Genomic DNA, 24,259 nt, shown 5'->3' with positions numbered 1-24,259 from the left:
TTTCATATTCTAAAATCCTGGTGGTCATTTTCAATTCCTACTTATAAGGGACATTTTTTACAATGTCAAAGTGGCAAGATTCTTTAGTACCTTCCCACTGCTACTAAATACGACCATTTCAAGAGACTTGCCTTTCCAGTGAAGACTCTCCTATCATTGCAATTTACATTTTCCCTAAATTTATACCTTTCCCAAACCCATTAAACTTTCTCTATTGCTAATGTACTGAGTTCCTGTAATTTATATTCTCGTAATGTGAACAAATTTCTCAGAAATGCTTAGTAAACATACTTAGCTTTCATTGGGAAATTAGCCCTAAAGAGGGGTTGGGGTGGGGGAGGGGGACAAATGACACAGTGCTTACTATCTTCTCTGATAATGGTTTCCTTAGAGCAATTCTAGACAGTGTCCCTACAAAAGGCCTCACTATGCAGTGAAGACATGAAGAGATCCTCTAGATTGTTGGCCAAACTCACACTGAAGAACGCATCTGCCCTTGAGAGAGCTCTGCTGGTTGGAAAAAGTTTGTAACTTGTTGATGTACTTCATTCTTACTCTTTATTCTTATTGTTACTGACATGTGTATATAGCAAAAAAACCCAGCCTGATTTATTTTTTATATCCCCTGTTCATATGTGTCCCCTGTTTGCAGCACTGCGAGAAGCAGAAGGGAAAGTAGGTTTTCTGTATTACAATGATCAGGAATATATTGCTAATCCTAGGGACTGCCAGGGGTGATATCTGCAAAAATAAATGACTGGCCTTTGACATGGTGGTGATTGTCATCATATGGAAATGAATGAGGCTAATCCCAAACATTGACTGCTTGGGGTTATCGTAAGTCTATGCAAACTTCCTGGAGAGGAAACAGGAAAAATACAGAGAATAAAAGGAAATAAGCTACATTTCCTTTCCTTTCCCTTCAAACTCTTCTTTTCCTTCCATTTTGCCACCTGGAATTTCACACCTGGCCAGTGCTCCACTGGACATGTCTTTGATCTCTGCCTCTGCAAGCTTGCTCACAATGAAAATGTGCTGAAACATGGGGAACATGTGGACATTCACAAGGCATAGGCTGCTCTATTTCCTTTGTTTTCTTAGCCATAAATGCCAGATTCCTCAAGGCTGTGAACATCCACTCCCACATTGAATAGCATGTTTAAAAGAACTCTGGGCTTATGAAGAGCTCTAGAAGTACTACTGACCTCCACAGGGCCTGGGAAAGCCATTTTAGCTATGGAACCATGGTTGTACCTCATACAAGGATAAACACACACTTTATACTTACTGTCTCCATCCAGCCAATATGTGAAGGGCACTCTTACTCTGAAAAGTCATGTTCCCTGCATGATGGAGAATTTAAAAAGAAGTAGAAAACACAGTCCTTTCCCTCTTATCCTATTTGTACAGGATATTTTAAAGAGGTTAGTAAAAATATTTCATTCAACTCTTGCATTTTCTGCAGTGTTTTTAGGATTGTCATTTTTGGCTTTTTATGATGTCTTTGTCCTAGAGAAACTATAGAATATTCTCAAAAGTCCAGATACATGCCAAAAAAAAAAAAGGGGGGGGCCTGTCAGTCCGTTTGGTTTCTTTGGTTCCAACATTCCCTGAGTAGTCGCTATGTACTAAGAACTGTGCTAGGTACGTGAAAAGGCCAGGGGATATTTAAGGGTCAGGTGGAAGGACCAATCAGGTCTGCAGACTAAGAGCTCCTCCCTCCCACTTATAGAAGGGACAGGCCTGAGATGAACTGATGCCAGGAGCATCCTTGTCATCCGATCCTCCACCATGTGCCTGTGAAGCACAGAAGAAGCCAACAAACCATCTGAGATGATCACCACCACACAGCCATTGAAGAAGGTCCAACAAGCTCATCTAGGTGGCATGGGTGTCTATGGTGATTCTTTCAAAGAGTCTTGGGCAATTAGGTAACTAGACAGCTACTAGGAATGACCCCCTTTCTTCTCCAGGGTATTGAGCAGAAGTATTCAACCATAATCATGGGTTCCAACCTAGGTATGTGGAGCCTTGAGGGAGGCTTTTTAAAGAAGCATATGCCACATGCATGTGGTCTTGAGAATTATAGTGAGGGATTTTTATTTGATATGACAGACAATGGGTACTTGTACATGGGAGTCTAAGGTCTCATGTGTCCTCATCTGTCCCTCCACAGAGACCAACAGACATTATGCCCGGCATATTCTTCTGAGTGTTCATTCTCAGCTCTGACTACTGCATTCTACTCTTGACTGCCTCCTTCTTTCTTGGGCCATCCTTTGTTGCAGGTTTTATCTATAATTAATAGAGAAAATCTCTTACCCTTGTAAAGAGGCTTGGTTTACCTTTTATCAGAACCATAAGCTGCCAAAGTGTCTATAAAGTGTTGGGGAGAAGTCAGGGATTGGCATTTCTTCTTTTTTTTTAAAGTTTATTTATTTTTTGGGGGGGGAGGGGCAGAGAGAGAGAAGGAGAGAGAGAGAATCCCAAGCAGGCTTCGTGCTGTCAGTGCACAACCCGATGCGATGCTCAATCCCATCAACCGCGAGATCATGACCTGAGCCCATCAAGAGGCAGACGCTTAACTGACTGAGCCACCCAGTCATCCCAGAATTGGCATTTCTTACTGTGGTTAGCAGGGTACTGCAGTGGTCTGAGTTTTAAGGTATGGGGAAACAGCCTTCAATTCCCTCAATGACTACCTGAGATGTGGATCTTTATTCAGGCTCCTGCTAGTATTGGGAAAGAATTAAAATTTAAAAGGGAGGAATGGTGTGGCTAGATACCTCCCTACAGGGAGAATCCATTCCTTAAACAGCAGCCTGGACCATCTCTTAAAGAATATAAGTTAGGCTGCTTTTCTGTTTAAAACACCTTCCATGTGTTCCTTTTATGCTTAGATAAAACCCAATCTCCTTCCTAGGACCCAGGAGGTTGTCTCATCAGACACAAGTCTTCCACAACTTTGGTTTATGCCATTCAAGCATTAGTTATCAAACTCCAGTCCCATGGCTTCATTTGCCTCAGGCTTGGTTAGCACTGGCTGCTCTTTGTGCCTGAACTCCTCTGCCTGAAGGTGTTCCTGTGGCTGGCTCTTCACTGTGCTGTGCATCTCAGCATCTTAGACACCCTTCCCCATGCCAACTCCCATGGTTCTATTTTAATTTCTTTACAGTTTTATCACTACCTGACTTTACTGTCTTCATTTATCTATTTACAACAATATAGGCTTCACAGGTGCAGGGACCTTATGTGCCTTGTCTATCGATACATCCAGCACAGTGCTTGGCACATAGTAGGCACTCAATAATGTGATGAGGGAAGCAAGGTCTGGGAGAGAAGACCATGTGACAATGTGACAATGGACACAGAGGTTGGGGAGATGTACTTTGAAGATGGTGGAAGGAGCCATCAGTCAGCCAGGATTGTAGGTAGCTAAATAAAAGGCAAGCAAATGGATTCTCCCCTAGAGCCTGCAGAAGGAATCAGCTTGGCCTACACCTTGACTTTATCCCAATAACACTGATTTCAGAACTACAGCCTCCAAAAGTATAAGAGGATAAAGATATGTTGTAAGCCACTAAGTTTGTGATAATTTGTTACAGTAGCAATGGGGAATTAATACAGGCTATGAAAGAATAGAGTTGATGATTCTACCTGAAAAAAATGTATTTAGGAATGGCTTGCTTTCTTTCAGAGCCAGGCATTGTGATAGTGTTAATCGTCTCTGCAATATAGAAATATAAGCAGTGAAACCAACCTCATACCCTATAGCTCATGAAGAGAATAAGCAAACCAAATTCTGCAAGCCTTTATACCATGTGTCATGAAAAGATTAAGAATATGTATCCCGTGGAATAGACCTAAATGAGTGGTTCCCAATGTCAAACATAACAATGACATTGGAGACACTGCTTTAGGTACAACACACACACACACACACACACACACACACACACACACACCCGGGTCCTGGCAGCGGATATCTGTAACCCAAGAAATGACTGGCCAGAAGGAGAAATGTGGATTTAAAACAGATGATTTACGGCCTTTCCTGAACAAAGATACCTTCTTATCATCTCCCCAAAATACATTATACAGCACACACTTTCTTTTGCATTTTTAATAAAGCAAAACTTGAAAATGAGCAGCAATCTCTTATTTCCCCTCTTAGAAAATCTACAGTGACCTGCTGGCTAATAATACAGGCGAAGTATCCCAGAAGAGGCTCGTGGTTCATTAAAATAATCAGCATATTCCAATATGCATTCGTCCCTGAAATAATAACAATTCACTTCCAATAAATTAATTACGGTTTTAATGAGTGAAATTTACATTTATATTTCTGTCTTAAGATCTTCATGGGAGGTGGCATCTTCACCCGAACAGTTTCACTGAAGCAAGGCCTTTTTCAGAGTAGACTAGCAGCTGTTGATGGATATGCTAACATTCTGGGCTTTCAGAAATAGGTAGGATGGCGTCAGGGGCCAGACGGCCTGGTTTGAAACCAAGTTCTGCCACTTTTTCATTTTGAGACCACGGGCAAATACGGTAACCTCTCTGTCACTTGTAAAATGAGAACCTACTTCTAAGAGAAGGCTAACTGACTTAATACAACTAAAGTTGTCAGAAGAGTGTGATTGGCACATAAAAAACCATCGTTAACTGTAATCTATCAATAACAATCTAATAACTCTACTAATAACTAACTGTAATATACTAACAACAATCAGCTGACAAAGGTGAAGGGAGGCAGCAGAGAGGACAGATCCCTTGGCGGTCTTCATGTACACACACAGCTAGCAGCACTGAACAGCACTTATCAGTTCTGCCGGCTCCTTCACAGATCCACTTGGAATCCTACCTAGAGTAGATACTTTGAATAGATGCTATTTAACCTAGATTGGCCAGAATGCTCAGGGAACAGGGGGTGTTATGGTTACTTGAATTATCAGCACGATTGAGAGCAAAGCTTTTTAGTTTGAATCTGTTGGTCGAAAATCTTTACAAAATATACTGATCCTGGAGTGTATGGGTGGCTCAGTTGGTTAAATGACTGATTCTTGATTTCCGCTCAGTGCTGACAGTGCGGACCCTGCCTGGGATTCTCTCTCTCTCTCTCTCTTGCTCTCTCTCTCTCTGCCCCTTCCCCATTCATGCACATGCTCTCTCCCTCTCTCTCTCTCTCTCAAAATAAACAAACATTAGAAATAAAATAAAATATACTAATCCTTTAATTTGCTCTAAATGAATTCCCTAAGCAGAATTTTGTTTAGAAGACTGAGAAACAGGCATTATTTTAGGACTGTTGTTCTCAACTCCAATATTTATCCTATAATACTCAAGATACAAGCGTCACAATGGAGTTACCAAATATTACCTGTCCACTGACCTGATCTACTCAATCTACATTTCCTGAGTGCCTACAAGTGCCTGGAACTGGGGAGTGTGTCTTATTTTCTCCTGATTCTCTCCTCTCCTTTTTTCCCCGTTAAGAGTAGAGTGTTCAAAAGAATTATAAAAGAATCTGGTTAGTTGAGTCCAGATTAATGAAGTTTTGGTATAATAACTAACCTGAAAAAGTTTAAAGAGTAAAGGAACTGTATGGAATATGGAACTTGCTTTTTCAGGCAGCCTGGGTCTGTCATTCTCACGGCCATATAGGGGGCAAAAGAGGAAAAATAGCTTTTTCCCACTCTATTTTGATTTCTTTCATTTTTTCAAAGCCGTAACAGAAGTTTAGTTTGCTCTACCTTTTTTGATTATGGTGCTATATTATCATATAGATAGACAGATAGTAGACCTTATCAACAGTATGTAGCCCACATATCACATCAACAGAAATATTTGGGCAAAACTTCCCAGACTACTAAAATTATTATAGTTCATAGTGAAAATATTTAAATAAATGTTGTAATCTTCTGCAGAATAGGCCTTCGGTAATATAAACTTATGACCCAAAGTTATCTGCCTAACTAAACTGTTATTTTCCCAGAAAGTTTTGCCCTAAACTACATTTCAACTGTCTCCTTTGTCAGCTTTAGAGGAAAACAAACAAACAAACAAACAAACAAAAAACCCACTGTAACAAAAAGTACCCTGATTGCTTGGAAAATCCCTTAGCTTTTAAATAAATTTTTTTCCTGAGTCTTAAATTCCTCTCTAGTTAGCAGCAAAAACATCATATATTATTGATGGGATTAAGAATTTAAAATTTCAAAAGTCTCTTCGATTTGCTGCACAGTTAACTTGTACTTTTATAATTGATTTTAATGATTTCACTGCAAGTGTCTAGGAATATTGGATGATAAAGAAGTTCTGTTCTACCATCCCAGCTGTAACACTATTCTTTTCACGGCTGTCTTCTCTGCGGTCATATAGCATTTTTATATCCCATTACAGTATTTATCACAGTTGAACTTTATTATAATTAGTTGTGTATTGGTCTTTCTCCTCTCTGTTAATCATGAACTTGTTGAGGGCAGAGACTAGATTGTGTTTTACTCATTTTGCTATTTCCCCTAAGTGCCTAGCTGCTCAATTAATGTTTGCTGAATTATTGAAGAGTTCAGGGCAAAAATAATTAAAAAGTCAAAAGTGAATCATAGCAGAAAAGTATCTACCCCAAATCCTCTAAGTGGAAACATTTCTTATAACTTCAATTTAACTTCAGGTTCAAAGGCATAATGGTGTAGCTCAAGGAAAAAGATCCAGGGACATAAATATATATTAGTTCTCCAAATGATCAAAAATATTAAAATTCATCAAAATACAAATCTTTCTTACATGTTTTTAAAAGAGACTGAAATTGGGAGCTATTCAACTGGAGTGACCAACCTAAGGTGACCTTTCATACGAGAAATGTGAAAAATCAGTAAGAAGAAAATAATTAAAAAAGAAAGTGAATACAAGATGGCAAGGATTAGCAGTAGTTTATCCAAACAAGTTCTGCCAGTTAGAAAGACACCTGCTTGTTAGATCTGCAAATGCACAGGAAGTACATGGGATGCAATAAAGGCCTCAAGTGAGGGCCCTCTAGAAGGCTGGCCCGTAGCCTACATCCTGTCTGAATGGCACCTGAGACTGTCAAACACAGACCACATTCAACACATTTCTGTACTTCACTGGAAGGTAAAGGGGGCTGGAATGGTCATCTAAGAAAGTGTCCAGCATGTGAGGATCAGGTTGGAAGATTATGAAGAAGAGGTGCAAAGAGATGCACTCAATCAATGGGGGAAGGAATAGGCCACCTTGTTCAAAAGGACGACATGCCCTGGCGCCCTCTCCTTTGCCCTCTCAGCTGTTCTCCCTGAAATTAGGGATTCACTTGTTTCCTTAGCTGGAAAGCCTTGGTCCAAGAGAATGCATTTTATTTTTTAATAATTTGTTAATGTTTATTCATTTTTGAGAGAGAGAGACAGACAGAGAGAGAGAGAGAGAGAGAGAGAGAGAGAGAGAGAGAGAGAGAGAAAATGGGTGGGGGAGGGATAGAAAGACAGGGAGACACAGAATCTGAAGCAGGCTCCAGACTGTGAGCTGTCAGCACAGAGCCCAAGGCAGGCTTGAACCTACAAACTGTGAGATCATGACCTGAACTGAAGTCAGACACTTAACTGACTGAGCTCCCCAGGAGCCCCAAGAATGCTTTCTTAGATGTTCATGTGGGGTTGGAGGTACAGTTTGGGGCTACTTATAAAAATCGCAAATTTCCTGATGATAAGATGCCCTCTTCATCTCTTTAAAAAATTCATATCTCAGTCCTTAGAATCTATTATGCATCAAAGGTCCATAAAGGGGTATAGTTTACATGATAGTAACCTTATTAGCATGTTGCCTTAACTGTCTGAGCCAAGCAGCTGGATTCACTTAAGAAAATTAACAAATCTACATCTTTGTGTGCTGCTCACCTGCAGACCTGGGGCTTCAGCATTTCAGGGATCAAGTGCAGGAGAGGAGGTGATGCCTTCCCATGGGGTGTCCCACTCCCCACACCTTGCCATTTTTCATGTGTTCTTTGCAACACCTCCCTCTTCCTCTAAGTACCCAATTCTCTTCGTGAATATCTTTTTAATAGTATACAAACTGACATTGTGCAATAATTCATTTATGTTTGAAAAATGCTACTTTTCCAATCAATCAAGGAATGGTTATTAAATGCTGGAGAGGGGGCTGAGAAGTGTAGTACTAGGCGTTATCAAACCTGTATGCAAATTAACTATGAAAGTAATTATCAATGTCCCAAAGACAGACAGACAGATACACACACACACACACACACACAGCTATGTGCATGGTCACAGAATTACAGATATTCCCACAAACAGGAAAACTTCCAATCAGCTAAGTTCTCTTAATACTAGAGAGATGCCCTCGGATGCCACAAGGTAACAAAATAAAACTGAAGCACTTTGCAGCTAGTCCCTGCCTGAAATTGTCTTTAGATGGAAAAATTCCTATGTCATCCATTAAAGGCAATGTAAAAATAAATGTATAAATAGAATCATAAACATGTCTATGTAGTTTCATATGTTTCCAAATGCTCCAGAAAGCTGTAAAAACATACTACACGTTTTATTTTTATTTTGTGATATTTGGAGATTCTCAATTTTCCCTTCTTAATTGGCACATTTTTAACAAAATGTGTTCCTCTCTCCACGAAGAAGCAAAATCTCTAAGTATATCTTTGGTAACTTAAATTTCCATCTTGATTCACACTCTGTATTGGTTTATTATGTCATAATTTTTTTTCTTTGAACTTGGGCAGAGGCAAGCGACAGTAGTGTGAACCACGGTAATTGATATCTGCAGGAGGTTATTTCGGATTGATCAATGAGGGTTGCATGACTAGCTCCAGTAGAGTGTTTATTTCCTCGGAATATTTTTCATTTGATGATCATAAATTGGTCATTGATATTAAGCACCCATTTTTATCTTAAGTAATATACATATTTGAGGTAGGGAATATTTTAGCATAATGTCAGTTTTGTTGGCACAGAATTTTTGTTTGCTGGTGAAAAGAATTAGGCTTCCTCAGTGACTGCTAAAAACAGTAACTGTTAAAAACTAGAAGAATTACATCTAGTTTTTAATCTGCTGTGTACAAAAAAGGAACATATTCAGTTTGGCTTTAATGATGTCAAAAGCAGCCAACTATGTTACTGAAGCATCTTGTTAAAACTGGGATCTTGTTTTTCCAAACTGGAATATTTAATGGTTATTGCAGAATTTTTAAAAATACGTATTCATTTATGTGAGTGTTACAAAATGCAGCTCTGAAGTTTAAAAGTCCAAGTGGTAAATTATCCTCTTTTGACTTTCTTATTACATCCACTATAACCAGATTAAAAACATACGAATTACACTATATGTTTTCCCTGATTCGGTGATTTCTTTTTTCTTAAACAAAGTCAATTCACTAAAATATCCTTTGATGCTCATTCAGCTAAAACCTCATACTTTTTTTTTGCAAAGACATATTATTTGATCTGAAAATATTTTTAAGTGTCTGGAATCTATGTTTTTTAGCACTTGAAACTTTCTCCGGCCATCATAGCTTCTATTAGAGACTGTGAAACATTTTAGGATTATTGAACAAATATCAATTATGTCTGTGTCCTTAGTGTCTATCTGAATTGGAAATGTGCCATCTTTTACATCTTCACTAGTAGAATTTTTAATTAGCTGTTGATACTGTCAATAATAGAGTTCACTGTTATTTAAAAAAATGATTTGTCCAAGCAACTCCTTATCTACACTTTTGTTCTTTACTTTTCAAATCTGGTGCTTATTATTATAATCAGTGTAATTAAAATTTTTTTGTTTTATTTTTAGAGAGAGAGAGTACAAGCAGGGGAGAGGGGCAGAGGGAGAGAGAAAAAGACAGAGAGAGAGAGAGAAAATATTAAGCAGGTTCCATGCTCAGTGTAGAACCTAATGCAGGACTTGATCCCACGACCCTGTGGTCATGACCTGAGCTGAAATCAAGAGTCAGACACTCAACTGACTGAGCCACACAGGTGCGCCTATAATCAGGGTAATTTTTAAACAGAGCATTATACTTTCAAAAGCAGGCAAGAATTTTAGGCAAGATATTTTAATACATATTTACTAATTATTTTCCCACTGATTATTACGAGTTTATCAATTTTTAAAATTACATAAGTAAGTTATTTTACACCTGACATTATTTTTTTTTTAATCTTTTTTTAACATTTATTCATTTTAGAGACAGAGAGAGACAGAGCATGAATGGGGGAAGGTCAGAGAGAGAGGGAGACACAGAATCTGAAACAGGCTCCAGGCTCTGAGCTGTCAGCACAGAGCCCAATGCGGGGCTCGAACTCATGGACCTCGAGATCATGCCCTGAATGGAAGTCGGTTGCCCAACCGACTGAGCCACCCAGGCGCCCCGTAAACCTGATATTATTTTACACTTTTAAGTCAACTCACGATTTCACTAAATATCTTCTCTCTACTGAGATGTAGGAAATAAAACAAGGAGAAGTTGCAATCTATGCCTCATGAGAGTTAGGATATAGACAAGGAAAAAAAAACCCACGAAATTGCAGGAGAGTATATAATAAGGAATTATCTTGTAAGATAAAGACACTAATTTAATGGCAATGTGGACTCCTAATTATGGACTAGGATTTTAGTAATATGGCCTCCCTGAGACAGTAGCTCTATGGCATCTGGTATATTACAAATGGCTGTTGTCATTTTTCATGAACCTCTATTTCCATTACAGTTTTTTATGCTTGCCCCTGAAATATAATCTGCTCCGTGAATCCTGATTGAATCGGCTCCACAGGCAGCACAGAAAAGATCCTCCTTTGATGGAGAATAAGCCAAGGACAGTGTCTCTCATCTACACACTCCAATTTGGTGTTTGAATGAATGAAAGGCAAATCTTTCATTTCCGAAGGCTGAAATGAATGGTACTTAAAAATATTTTCGACTGGTTGAATTGAAGCCATTGGAAGAGGATGGGGACAGAAACCCAATTAAAAAAAAAAACCCCAAACTCTCTAGGTCCATAGCATTTTCATTTGTTTGTGGAATGGATGGATTTCATTCACTTTCCCTTACTCGCTTGTCTCTCAGGACCTGGTTCAGTGATGTGGAAACAGGTGTTGATAGTCCTGATGGGCTGGCCACTATGCCTCAGTGATCCATTTCCACTGTTCTACTGCCAGTTACAAATGACCTCATGCTCCTTGACGCCACTTCAGAGCTCAGGGGAAAGTCTTATTTTGCTAACTATATAGCTTTGTTGGCCATTGATTTAGCCTATCCTGCCTGTTGGTTCCATTCTAGCAATTATTCACTTGAAAAATAAAATTAAAATCAGTACAGCTCATTCATTCATTCATCCATTATTCAACAATTGCTTATTGAGTGCCTACTCTGTGAAACATAATTTATTAGATGCCGGGAGAAATAGAAAAATGGTTATGACATGGTCCTTGACTCAAGGAAATCACAAGGTAGTAAGGGAGAGAGGGCATGTGTGTAATCACAAACATCTACAATTCAGTGCAGCAAAGGAACAACAATAAGAACAATGGGTGTCTACCATGTGCCAAGTACTGCTCTAGATGTTTTAAGTATTTCGTCATATGTAAATTTCACAGGCGCTCTGAAACTAGACATTATTTCCCCTTTTTAAAAAAAGTTTTCCAAATGAGAAAGCTGAGGTTCAAAAGGTTTGGCAAAATATGCACAGTCACACAGCTAGTACAGAAAAGAATCAGACTTTGAATCCACTGCTATTTGATATTAATACTCATTCTCTTTCAACTAAACACCGTCTCTGAGAAAAATGGCAGGTTCACCATTTATAGAATGTCTCTGTGCCTGGCACTACTCTGAATGCTTCGCTTCAGTGTCTTGTTGATTCTTCACAACACTCTTATGATGCTACAATGGTTATACAGCCATTTTGCAGTCAACAAAACTAAAGATTGGCAAATAAGTTACTTAACCCAGGTTATCTAGTGGAAAACTTTTCTTCCAACCCAGGCAGTTTGGGAAGGTGTAATGGAAGAAGTGAGGTTTCACTGACTTTCCATTGATTTGGACCAACTGAGGTGGGGGGGGGGGGAGGGTAGACAAATAAGGACCAGGGAAGCCATATTAGGAATGACACAGAGATGGGAAAGGGCTATGGTCATCTCAAAAAGAGTGAGCATTCTAGAGTGGTGGAGTATGTGGGCCATCTGGACCAGGACTACAAAGTATTACTGGAAAGCTAGGCTATAGTCAGATATCAGCCAACGAGTTTGGACTGTATGTAGTAGGCAATAGAGGGCCATTGAAAATTCTGGAGAGAGGAATGATCAAAGCTATTATTATGAATCCACTTTCTCCATCCTGTCACATTTAACAATCTCTGCTTCAAGATACCAAGATTTCACAAAATATTATTTGTTTAAGTTCCTCCAAAAACATGAATACTTACTGTTTCTATTCTAAACAGCCAATTGTTATTACTGTTATTAAAAAAAAAATGTTCTTTTCAAGTGACCTCTTGGAAAAGCAAACTTTTGTGCCATAGCCGAAACCACTTCAACCTCTTTAATTCTCAATACTAAAATCAAACAAAGGGCACAAAGCAGAACGAGGCAGGAGTTTGAGCCCGGGAAAGGGGTCAGATTCCTTTGGACATCAATCCGAAGTCAATTCACATGCACTGTGAAGTCATTAAGTAATTAAATTACAGAGCAAGGGCAGGCAGGTGGGCGAGGGTGGACGGGGAAGCAATGGACACATTTGTTCTGCTTCCACTCTAGACTGGATGCTAAATATTAGCAGACAAGAGTTATGCCCCACCCCTCAATGCAATACATGTAACAGGAATGCAAATGTGAGGATTTTGCAAATTTAATGACTGCGGTTACAAGTGTTCTCTTGTCACAGGCCTTGTGGACTTGGAGGGGCCGGCAGCTACCCGAGCTATTTGTGCCCCTCCGCCCTGAATTCGTTTCTATGGCTGCCAAGCCCCAGCAGCAGCCAGCACTCTCTCGCTCCTGTGCAGCTATCTCATGCCAAGCTTACTAGGCTTGAGGAGCAACTTCCAACCAGTGATCAATAAGAAATGAGGAGAAGCTTCTTGAATGGAAGTATCTGGCCTGAGGCCCAGCTGGGCAAAGTCTGAATTCAAGTTGGCCTTCTTCATCATGGCAGTATCCAATTCAGCTACTTTCACAGATGGTGTGTCTGAGTGCTCTGGGCCCCCAAAGATTACTGAATGGATTATCTGGGGTCTCGAATCCTCAGAGCTGACCCTGAGCACCTACAGTGAACCGGGTACTTGCTTCGTAAATATTGCTTTTTACAAAAGTCTGAGAGACAGAGTTCTCATTTAACAGATCAGAACACAGAGGCTTAAAGTAGTTAAGTAGCTTGAGAGCGTGTTCATTCAGTCAGGACTTTGACCCAGGTTGGCCCAGTCCTGGGTCTTCTAATCTTTCCACTTGGCCACATACCTCCCCTGGGCTATCACCTAGGCCAGTTGGTCTCCAACATGGCTATAAACAACAATCACTTGAGAAATGGTTTTAAAATACACATCCTCAGGCCCAACCACAGATATACCGAGTATCCATAGCAAATTTATATCTATACATCCATGTTATCTAATTATCTGTTTATCTAAAACAGGGTTTAATTATCTGTTTATCTAAAACAGGATTTCTCAACTTGGGTACAGCTGACATTTGGGGCTGAATAATTCTTTATTGTAGGGGACTGTCCTGTGTATTGTAGGATGGTGAGAAACATCCTTGTTTTCTACCTACCAGATTGCAGTGGCACCTCCCTGCTAGGGCACAACTAAAAATGACTTTAGATATTATCAAATGCCCCTGGGGGGAAAAATCACTGCCAGTTGAAAACCTTTGTTATAAACAAACGAACAAACAAATCAAAGCAAACAATCTTCCCAGGAAATTTGGAATAGCATATACATACTAATGTTAATATATATTAATGTTTTTTATTTTTGAGAAAGAGAGAGCATGAGCAGAGGAGGGTCAGAGAGAGAAGGTGGGGGGGGGGGGGTGGGGAGACACAGAATCCGAAGCAGGCTCCAGGCTCTGAGTTGTCAGCACAGAGCCCGATGCAGGGCTCAAATTCATGATCTGTGAGATCATGACCTGAACCAAAGTCAGATGCTTAACCGACTGAGCCACCCAGATGCCCTGGAAAAGCATTTTTAAAGTTTGGTGTTTGCAAATCACAGGCCGAGTTTAGGATATCTACCTAAAGAATGTGAGGGGGGAGGGGGAAGCAGATTCTGGAGGATAATAGGTTGAGTATCTTTTCTACTTGCACAATTTACCAGCCTACGTGAACAATGACTAATCCTGGGTTCCAGAGCGGATGTATCGTCATGGATGCTTTCCAAAGCAGGATACAACATAGCATATGTCCAAATACGAAATAAAGACGAGATACCTTACAAATTATGGAAAATGCTATTTGATTTATGAGTTTAATTTGTTCACGTTTTTCAGAGCACTTTACTTGTATACTGTCCAGCACCAGACTGGTCCACAGTAAATATTCTGGATTCACTTAACTTTTATTTATTCATTCATTTTTTTTCTTTGAAATACAAAACAAAACAAAACTGAGCAGTTGAAAAGGATTTTATTCAGACAACATGCATAAAACTGAGGTCTTCAAGTATTATTACTTTCATTTCATTTCATGATGATAAGAAGAGGGACTTTAGGAATACATCCTCAAAGTGGGTAATGCAAAGCCCCCATGAAAACAACTAATACAATGGAAACTTAACCCTCATTCCTAAGTTCTAGCCACCCAATGGCCTTCCACCCAGTCACAGTCAACAAACCTTTTGCGGGAAATGCTCTCCCCCGGGACTCCTGGGTGGCTTAGTCGGTTGAGTACCCACTCTTGATTTCTGCTCACGCTATGATCCCAGGCTCATGGAATCTATGATCCCAGGGTCATGGAATTGAGCCCTGCTTCAGACTCTGCACTGGGGGTGGGAGCCTGCTTGAGATTCTCTCTCTCTCTCTCTCTCTCTCTCTCTCTCTCCCTCTCTCTCTGCACCCCCTCTCCCTCACCCTCAAAAATAAAAGAAAAAAAAAAAGCTCTCTCTCCTCAAGTCCCACCTCCACTCTACACAACCTCCACGGAAACAAATACATCTGTATCTCTGATTGGCATAAATCCAGTGAAGTATCAAAGTTTGTTTATTATGTTGAATATGTTTTTATGTGTATACTAAAGCCAAATATCCAGATCAACAGAATTTAGAGCTTCTTCCCAAGTGTTTATCAGATTAGGCATTCTAAACATTTCTATGAGATCACTGTGGGTAGTTTAGTATAATTCCTTGTCTGAATGTATTTCAACAGCACCACAATTGAATGCAATAATATAATACATCACTTCAGGGTGTTTGAATATAGGAGTATCCTTTTAAAACACTTTTTAAAAGAGCTGGTGTACGTTAATCTTAGAAGTTTGTCTAAATGACTATTGGAAAGGATGCCAGTCAAGTGATTCATTTTACGTATTAATCCGGCTCAGCTGACAAGTAGTTGCTAATACAGCACTTCTAACATTGATTCTAATTCCATAAAAGGATTTTGGCTCATAAAAAATGCTGGCATGGCATCAGGATGTAGGTGTTCCTATCTCGTCTATTGGAATATAGTAATGGGCCAAATTTTGCTGGTGACCACAAGCATTCTGAGAAGACAAATGTTACAAAGAGCAAATAAATGTATGGAGATTAAAGACACCTGCCTTTCCCCTGTGTCTCACTCTTTCGCCCCTCAAAGTAAAAGGTAAATCTTGGAAGATGAACTCTGAATGGGGTGTAGTAGGGGTGTCTTCCCTCTCTCTGCCCCATCTCCTCTGCTTTTAACTCTTATTCTAGGAAAAAAAGGCAATTCTTACCCTAACACAAGCATCAATAGTAATTACTGGGATATGGCAAATATCTTTTCATTCACCATTATGGTTAGTGCTATGAAAAACAAAAATCTGACAGCTTCTTTCTGTCAGCCTAAAATGAGACCCTGACCTTGTCCTGGGAAACACCATCTAGTCATATTTTTCTTAACTTCCATGCAGTGATGATCTAATAAGAATCTAAAAGTAATTAACTGGATCTCTTTTAGCCAACCAAAGCCTTATTCAAATACACATTTTTATCAGGATTCTAAGGGAGCCATAAATTGGGGCATTTTGAAAAACTGGGATCTAATCCAGTCCATGATCTGACGAGGGTTCAGTGGTAATAATAAATTGGGACTATTAAGACCGGGAACCATTCCAACATTTTATTTTGCCCACACCACAGGACCTAGCAAATTCTACTGCAAAAGACAGGGATATTCAGTGAGGAGTGAAACCATGCTGAATTAATCATTTGTATGTAATCATGCCAAAACATGGGTGTTTTCAACAGTTTAAATAGTGCCAAAGTTTAAGTTCAGTAAATAATTAATTATAGAGAGTCTCTTGGCAAATTAAAGAAAACAACCCTCTGATTCTTTAACAAAATACGCACTCTTTTTAGGATACAATAATGACACAATCCTATCAATTCTATTTGTTGCTCTATGTATTTCGGAGTGCCACATTTATGCAGGCTACAGCTAAAATATTATTTCAGAATATACTTTCCTTGTCCTTCTTAGAATACAGTAAGCATCCTCACTTTTCAGTATGAACAAATATTGGATACACTCTAGCCTTATTCTGGTTTTCATTTCAATTTCCAGTAACATAAAAATCTCCCATAATTAAATAAAATGCTGAGAGGTTGGGAATAGATTTTCACCCACTTGTATTCTGAAACTATAAATGGTTTCTGAATGTTTTTATTTCTCTAAGATGAATTTCGTTTATGTGGGGAACTTGCAGCTGCATAATTAAATCTTGGTTTGCCAAATATCAAAAACACATGTATTGATTTAAACTAAGGGAATAGGCCACAAGCAGCTCAGTTGATAAGGCAAAAGAGAAGCCTCTGGAGCTCTTGGAAGGCTTCCTAAAGGAAAGAAAACTAAGAGCCCTGAATTCAGCCGCTGAAACTGATCAGCTTTCCTACATCTTAGCTTCACTCTCACTTAGGCATTCCGTTCAGGCCGGTTGTTGAAAACAAGGGCCATATGTTTTCATGCTTCTCAACCCTGAAGCTGGGGGAGCTGCCTCTTTGCCCCTCATCTCCTCATTTATCCTGCTAAGATTCTAATAAGATCTGCAAAAACAATGTTTCATTAACACAGTAAATGAGCTCCCTTGCAAAGGAAACCCTGACATGGTATAAGAGTAAGAGAAGATCTTACAGCACAAACCCATATGTTAAACTGTGCCCCCCTTCAGGAAGAGATTTCATTTAGTGAAATTTCATTTCAGGGTCAGTAATATGGGACTTTAATTGAAGACAGCCTTTTGGTGTCAATGGAGACTTTCCCCCCAGTACGATAATCCTAAATAAATGAGGGGGACATATTTTTCCTTAACCAAACTCCACCTGACTTTTGAGAAGGTATTAACAATACAAGTGCAACACGCATGTAGTTAGGTACTTTGTAGGTCCACGAGCCTGGTTCATTTCACACTTTGGAGAAGGTTACAGACGTACATTAACGTCTTAGAATTAAACATCAAAAATACGTTTACTGGTTTGTGAAGACAATCTCTTGCTTTCGGCTCACCATATAATCAGAATGTTTGGAAAATGTTAATTTAATTTAGCTTGATTAAAAAATTCTAGGGGAAATAATCATTGGATATAATATTGGATTCATCCTTCCAGCAATGGATACCGGTATTTTGAACTTACGTTTTATTATGGCCAATCTCACCGAAGCATGAACAAAATGATGAGTTTATGTAAAACAGGGCTTCACTGCAATGGACTGTTTGACTTGTATCAGGAGAGGACCTGTTCTTAGCTCAGGAAGTCAGATACGAGACTAAGAAAATCCTCACACACAACTTCGAGCAAGAAATTTGGGCTTATCCGCTCAGGTAAGAATAGTGCAAACACTGCCTTGAACCAATGCTATGGCAAGCTCAAGAAAGGCTGCTCTAGGAAATTCAAAGCAAATGTTTCTATACTTGGATATATTTATGTATTTATTTCTCAGACCCTATGATCTGGGAAAATCCATAGAAATCACCTAAGGACAAATGCAGCATTAATGATAAACAATATGATTTCAGACACTATGTGGCTTAATGTAGATATATTAACTTATGTAGTTTTGCATCTATATATTTTACCTACTTGAATATATGAATATAAAGAGGATAATGAAGGTACTATATCAATGACTGAAGTTTATAAAACTCTGATATAGTCCAATACTTGCCTGATGCACTAATCCTTTCTCATCGTAATCATCAGTTTATTAGACATTTTCAGTGTCAACAAACTTACTGTCTCATGTGACACTCGAATTGTTAGGATGTTTTCCCTTCTATTAAGCTCAAGACTACCTCTCTTGAAATGATGATTATCCATTAGTATCCTCAAGAAAATAAATGAATGGATGAATAAGCAGAGAGAAAGAGAGGATAGAATGGATGCTATAAAATACATTTAATTCCTCTTTTATGTGAAAGTTCTTTGATCCTGTGAAATCAACTAAGTCTTATCTCTGCAGGCTATGTATTCCCCAGTCCTTCAACATTTTTCAAAAGATATGATTTAGTTGCTGTTATTCTGTGTGTGAGAGAGGCAATGGGATATTCCAAGTGTGATCTGAGTAGTGTAGAACAAGAATTATTGTTTCTTCCTTCATTTTGCACATGAACTTCCAGTAATGCAGCCTAGGACTGGATTAAGTTTTTGGCAGGCATATCCTCATGTTGACTCATGCTAAACTTGCCTTCAACTAAAACCATCAGGCAATTTCTTTCATATATTTGGTATTAAGTCAAACCTTCCACATGTGTTTGTACAGTTTGTTTTGGGGCCTAAAATCGAGACTTTACACTTACTCCAATTAAGTTTTTTTTTTTACGTTTGATTCAGTCCATTGTTCCAGATGATTGTGTCCTCAATATACATTATCAACCCCTGCAGCTTCTTGGCATTCACAATCTGATCACCAGCATTGATGCCAATGCTCAGCGGGCCAGAGTTAAAAAATAAATTTTGAAGAAAAACTTTGTCTTGCAAGTTTATATTGATGGAAATACTCATTAGCAATCTTTGGGTACAATTCCTCAAATAGCTACTAATCCTTCTAGGGTTATGTCATGTGGCGTACATTTCTCTGTGTTAGCCACAGGAAAACATGAGACAAGGAAATTCTAATGTCCAGGAGAGTGCCCTTACTTGTAAAGTCCAGAGGTTAGAACAGGGTTTTCAGCCTACACACGATTGACAGTTTGAGGCAGATGACTTATTGTTAGGGAGCAGGGCTGCCTTGAGCATTGTAGAACGTCTGGCTGCATTCCCGGTCTCTACCCAGCACCTGGCTGTAGCAACCCCCTTATCATGCCCCTCCCTCCCTAGAAGCCGTAACAATCAAAAATGTCTCCATATACAGCCAAATGTTTCACTGGGAGTAACAGTGTCCCTCCTTAACTGAGAACCACTGTTCTGGATTCTGCATTCCTCCAATGTAATCTTATACTTGGAGTCCACCTGTTATGGCTTTTTTTTTTTAACCTTTTCATAGCTATAATTATGAATGGGCTATTCATCTATAGCACCAAAACAATTCCTTATCAGGAATTAAATATGTGGATATGTTGAAATGAGATATGGAAATCATAAGAAAAATAATGAGGAGAGTGAAGAGGGATAATATAATCCTAAAATTTAGAGTTGACATTAAATTAATCATTGGGTAAAACAGTTACAAGGAAATTGAACAGGAATTATATCATTTAAGAGGTCATCTATAAGGACTTTTGTATCTGCATGCTCATCAAAGTATGATTTGGAAGAGAGAAAAATAGAAACAGACTAAATGTTTGACAATAGAAGATAAATAAGTTATGGTATACTGCTCTCACAGACTATTAGAGAGTCATCAAAATGGCATATTTTCAACACATTAATGACATGGGGAAATGCTCACAATATAATGCTGTGGAAAAAGTGGGATATTATATATGCAGCATAGATATCAAGTTCAAAAGAAAATACATACATAGGAAAAAAGATCACAAAATATTAATAGTGGTTGTAGAATTAGGCATGATCATATTAGTTTTCTTAACGCTTTTTTTATGCCTCCAAAATTTTCTTCATGCAATTTTTGTAAGTTTTGTGCGCGTGGGTGGTACTGGGGGTAAGCAATCCATATTCTCTTGGGTGAGTGAGCACTGGCGAGTGTTTTTCTTTTGTTGCCAAAAAAATATGCCAGTAAGGTAGAATGCTTCAAAGAGGACCCATAAGAAAAGATGACAATACTTTTAGACTGGCTTATTCAGTCCTCTTGGGGGGAAAAAAAAAACAAACAATCTCTGCACATCCTTTCTCATAGGATAAGGATAGTTTAATGTTCCAACCAAATCCTGTCCCTTCAAGTTAGTGGTTCTCAGACTTTAGAATGCTGAAGAATCACACTGAGCTTACCTCTCAAATACAGATGCCTGAGCTCTAACTCCAAAGATTCTGATTCTGTAAATCTGGTATGGGACTCAAACATCTTTAACACGCTCCCCACGTGATTCATTTTCATCAAGTGGTCTACGAAGTACACTTTGAGAAACACAGCTAGAAGAAGTCATATGGTTTGATTTGGATGAATATTTTTAAATTTATGCTCCACTTTGGACAATTTCTTCCTGGTTATACACTAAATAGAGTTGGTATAAACCCTCAGGGGTATGCTGATTAACTGGCTCTCTGAGAAAGCAAACCCAACTTATTGCATTTGCCAATTTCTGTGGTGTAAATACTCCCACCATGAACAATTTCAAACTACTAATGGCTTAATGACGAGCTCACAAAATTCCTGAAAGTTTAAAAATCACAAGCTGATACAAGCTGGCTCCAGCACTGCACAATATATATTTTATTTAAGTGCTTTAAATCCTTCGAAGAAGGGATATGTTAATGAAAAGCTATTGTATCTATGACAGCTAGGATGAACCAAATAAGCAATAGGGCAGCTCGAATCATCTTAAGGTAACAAATTGCAAAGGCATTAGAAAAAAAGACAACTTTGTGAACTTTCATACACTGTTTCTTATTATATTCTATTTTTTTTTTTTCCAGTGGCCATGTCACAAAGAGTAATACACTCACTGAGTTCTTTAAGGGTTGTGAATTGGTTTCTTATGGATGATGGAGAGCCAAGAAATGGGACTCAAGGTTTGGGAGCAATGCCAAATGTTCAGCCACCACCACCACCCTCTGTGGCCCTCAGCTCCTGCGTGGTTGAAATGCCCTCGGTCATTAATTCTACAGCACCCAACCATAAAAGCCACTCCTCCAACTTCTTCCCCTCACACAAGATTGAGACAATGTTGTCTCTAGGAAACCCATATCAGATGTGTTTTATGTGTTCATGTGTGGGAATTGGCCTAAGTGGAGGCTAATAGTAGAGTTCTTTCAATGTTTTGACCAAACATATTTTAAGAAAATTGGACCCGAAGCCTATATAGCCAGCTGAGGTGAATTTACAGCCCTGCTTTTAAGAACAAAACTCCCTCAGGCACCTGCTTCCTAAAGGCAAAACCAGAAAGGAAATGAACTCTTGCTTAAAGACAACCCACCTAATTTTATGGGTTATCAATTTTCTAGCTGGCACACATTTCCCTTGCTACTAAGAGTAAACCCTCCCAACCCCGAGCAAGTATTGAGCTACAAAAAAATGTGAAGTCTGAATTCTAGCAAACAGCTCCGTTTCCTGAAGACGAGGCAAGGATATGGTGTCTCAGTAAGTGAAGTCAGGGGAGCAGCAAAGATCTATGATGTGGACGCACCACATCGATGCCTCTGCCAATATACACATTAAAATCTTAGCCTGCATTACATTTTATGTTACAGGATTACTGAATCTTGGACTATGATGGAGAATTCATCATTCCAGTTTTGGGGGTAGCTCTGTCAGGTGAATAGTCAGCAACAATATAAAGCACTTGATTTCCTTTTACCTGCATGCTGACCCTGGAAGTCAGCTTATCAACCACTGTCGCATGAGAAAGGACCAAATAGGGCTTCTTTCCTCGCTATTGATAAAGTTAGCTTTTATCAATGGGAATAGACTACAAGACAGAAGTCAAAGGTTAACAGTAGGTATTCAGCCTGCTCTGTGCTAGAAAGGACGATGTATAAGTATGATTTTCTTAGTACACGTTACTAGAGTATTAAAATAAGTACAAGAACTGACTTTAAAAACTACAAGGACTACTGTTACTAATAAGCGAGTGACAAGCTGGACAAACCTGACTTCATGCATGATGAAGTCAGAATCAAGTGCTTAAAATGATATGCTAGTTTTGTCATAATCTCCGTCTTTCTCCAAGATCCATTTAGTTGTGCAGGTGAAGAATTTTCAGGAGAAACATGAATATTCAATTACATGTTTCAAAATCAGACATTTACACATCAACGTGCGGTAAGTGTAGAGTTAACCTCAAAGATAAGTGAAGGGCCTCTTGTCCAAATGGAACATTAAGCCCCTCAAACAGGAGAATTCAGTCCTTGCAAACTGTCATTATTTCAGTAAACGAAACCGGCCCTTTAACAGATGGGCAACATACTTTGCAACTTGCTGATAGCCTAATAAAAGACACTGGCTTTTTAAAAATGAAGGACATGAGCTTCTCAAATTACACCACCCAAATGGATTTAGCAGAATAAAATTAAGAAGGCATACAACAGCTTGACAAAAATTAGGAACAGACTATGGAAATTTGATAGTTCTAAACATCAACATCACAATGACCTTTTTATTAGAAAAAAAAACCTCATTGTTTAAACCATAGGAAAAATATACATTGATATAGTCAAAACCAGGGTAGGATATCTTGGGATTGTATGTACTGATATAATAAAAACATAAAGTTAATTTCTTCTCCAAATATACTAAAAATTCCCCAGAAAGGCAGGTTCCTTTTACGTCAGGTACCTTTGCTTTTGTATTCAACTCTATGCTTCTTGAAATAAAATGTCTCCAGCTGACTGATGCAATAATCAAATTAAACACAGGCCATGGACCCAAACAAAATCAGGGGCTCAGCATTTCTGCTCACCTTTCTCGTTCTTCTTTCATTTTTTCCAGTTCCTCTTCCCTCAGGCTGCCATGCTTCCGAGTGCCCTTCTGCTCAGCCTTGCCTCCCTTATCATCTTTCTTCTTTCCAAATCTAGAAACACATGAAGCAGAAGATGTTAACACTAACCATGTTCTTTTGGTGGTAAATTTAAAATATTTATGAGATGAACTCATCAAACTGTAATTCTTTATTCTAAGTAGCACAAGATCATTTTGCATAAAATGGAAGTAAAATAAGATCCTGAAAGCGGAAAAGTAATAGTCACTAAATCCCTCTTCTTTCCTTCTCGTCCTTCCTTCCTTCCATCTTTCCACTGAGATATTGATTGTGCAGCATGCATACAGTCATGTGGTTAAAGACTAAAAATCTCAAACTATGAATTCACTAGAAATTTTAGAACTGAAAGGTTATCATTAATATATAACTCAAAACTGACCGAACTCCTAACCAGGCCTTCAGAGCCCCAAGTGGCCTTGACATTTAAAGTTGAAACTCCTGGGAAGAGATAATGATGGTGCTTCAAGGGACTTTGCCAAACACCTAGTTTACTGCTGTCATTTTGCAAATGAGCCCTTGGGCCTTGGCCACCCAATAAATCCGGGGAAGGCCCGGGATTAGAACTTGGGTTGTCTCCTTTACTGCACTGTCTCCTTCGTGCTACATTTACTCTGTGGATGTAACCCCAGTCTTCCTAAATCAGCCCAGTGTTAGTGTGCTCTCAGTCCCCTTGATGCCTGGCATATTTGTAGCTAATTTTGGCACAGTGGCAAGTATGATACCTTATTTCTTTTCCTCCAGCTTCACTGAGACATGATTGACGCATAACATTGTGTAAGTTTAATGTGTACAACTGCTGATTTGATATATTTCTAAGTTGCAAAATGATTGCCACCACAGTACTGGCTACCACTTTCATCCCATCACACAGTTACAGTTTCTTTTTTGTTGTGAGAGTATTTAAGAGCTACTCTCTTGGTAACATTAGATTGTTAGTATTAGCTGTGATCACTGTGCTGTCCATTAG

At 38.9% G+C, this 24,259-nt stretch overlaps 1 protein-coding gene across 9 annotated transcripts in view; it reads right to left on the bottom strand.

The window, feature by feature from the left end:
• The window catches only part of PARD3B (par-3 family cell polarity regulator beta), a 997,127-nt gene that overhangs the window by 173,247 nt on the left and 799,621 nt on the right, over positions 1-24,259 (bottom strand). For all 9 annotated transcript variants that reach the window (XM_053215665.1, XM_015074145.3, XM_053215667.1 and 6 more), the window contains one exon: positions 23,215-23,325. In XM_053215665.1, coding sequence (XP_053071640.1) covers positions 23,215-23,325 — 111 coding nt within the window. The remainder of the gene's footprint in view (positions 1-23,214; positions 23,326-24,259) is intronic.

The sequence above is a fragment of the Acinonyx jubatus genome, chromosome C1 (genome assembly GCF_027475565.1).
Source record: "Acinonyx jubatus isolate Ajub_Pintada_27869175 chromosome C1, VMU_Ajub_asm_v1.0, whole genome shotgun sequence".
NCBI lineage: Eukaryota > Metazoa > Chordata > Mammalia > Carnivora > Felidae > Acinonyx > Acinonyx jubatus.
The sequence above is the reverse complement of the archived record's forward strand: the minus strand, read 5'-3'. Positions and strand labels throughout refer to the sequence as shown.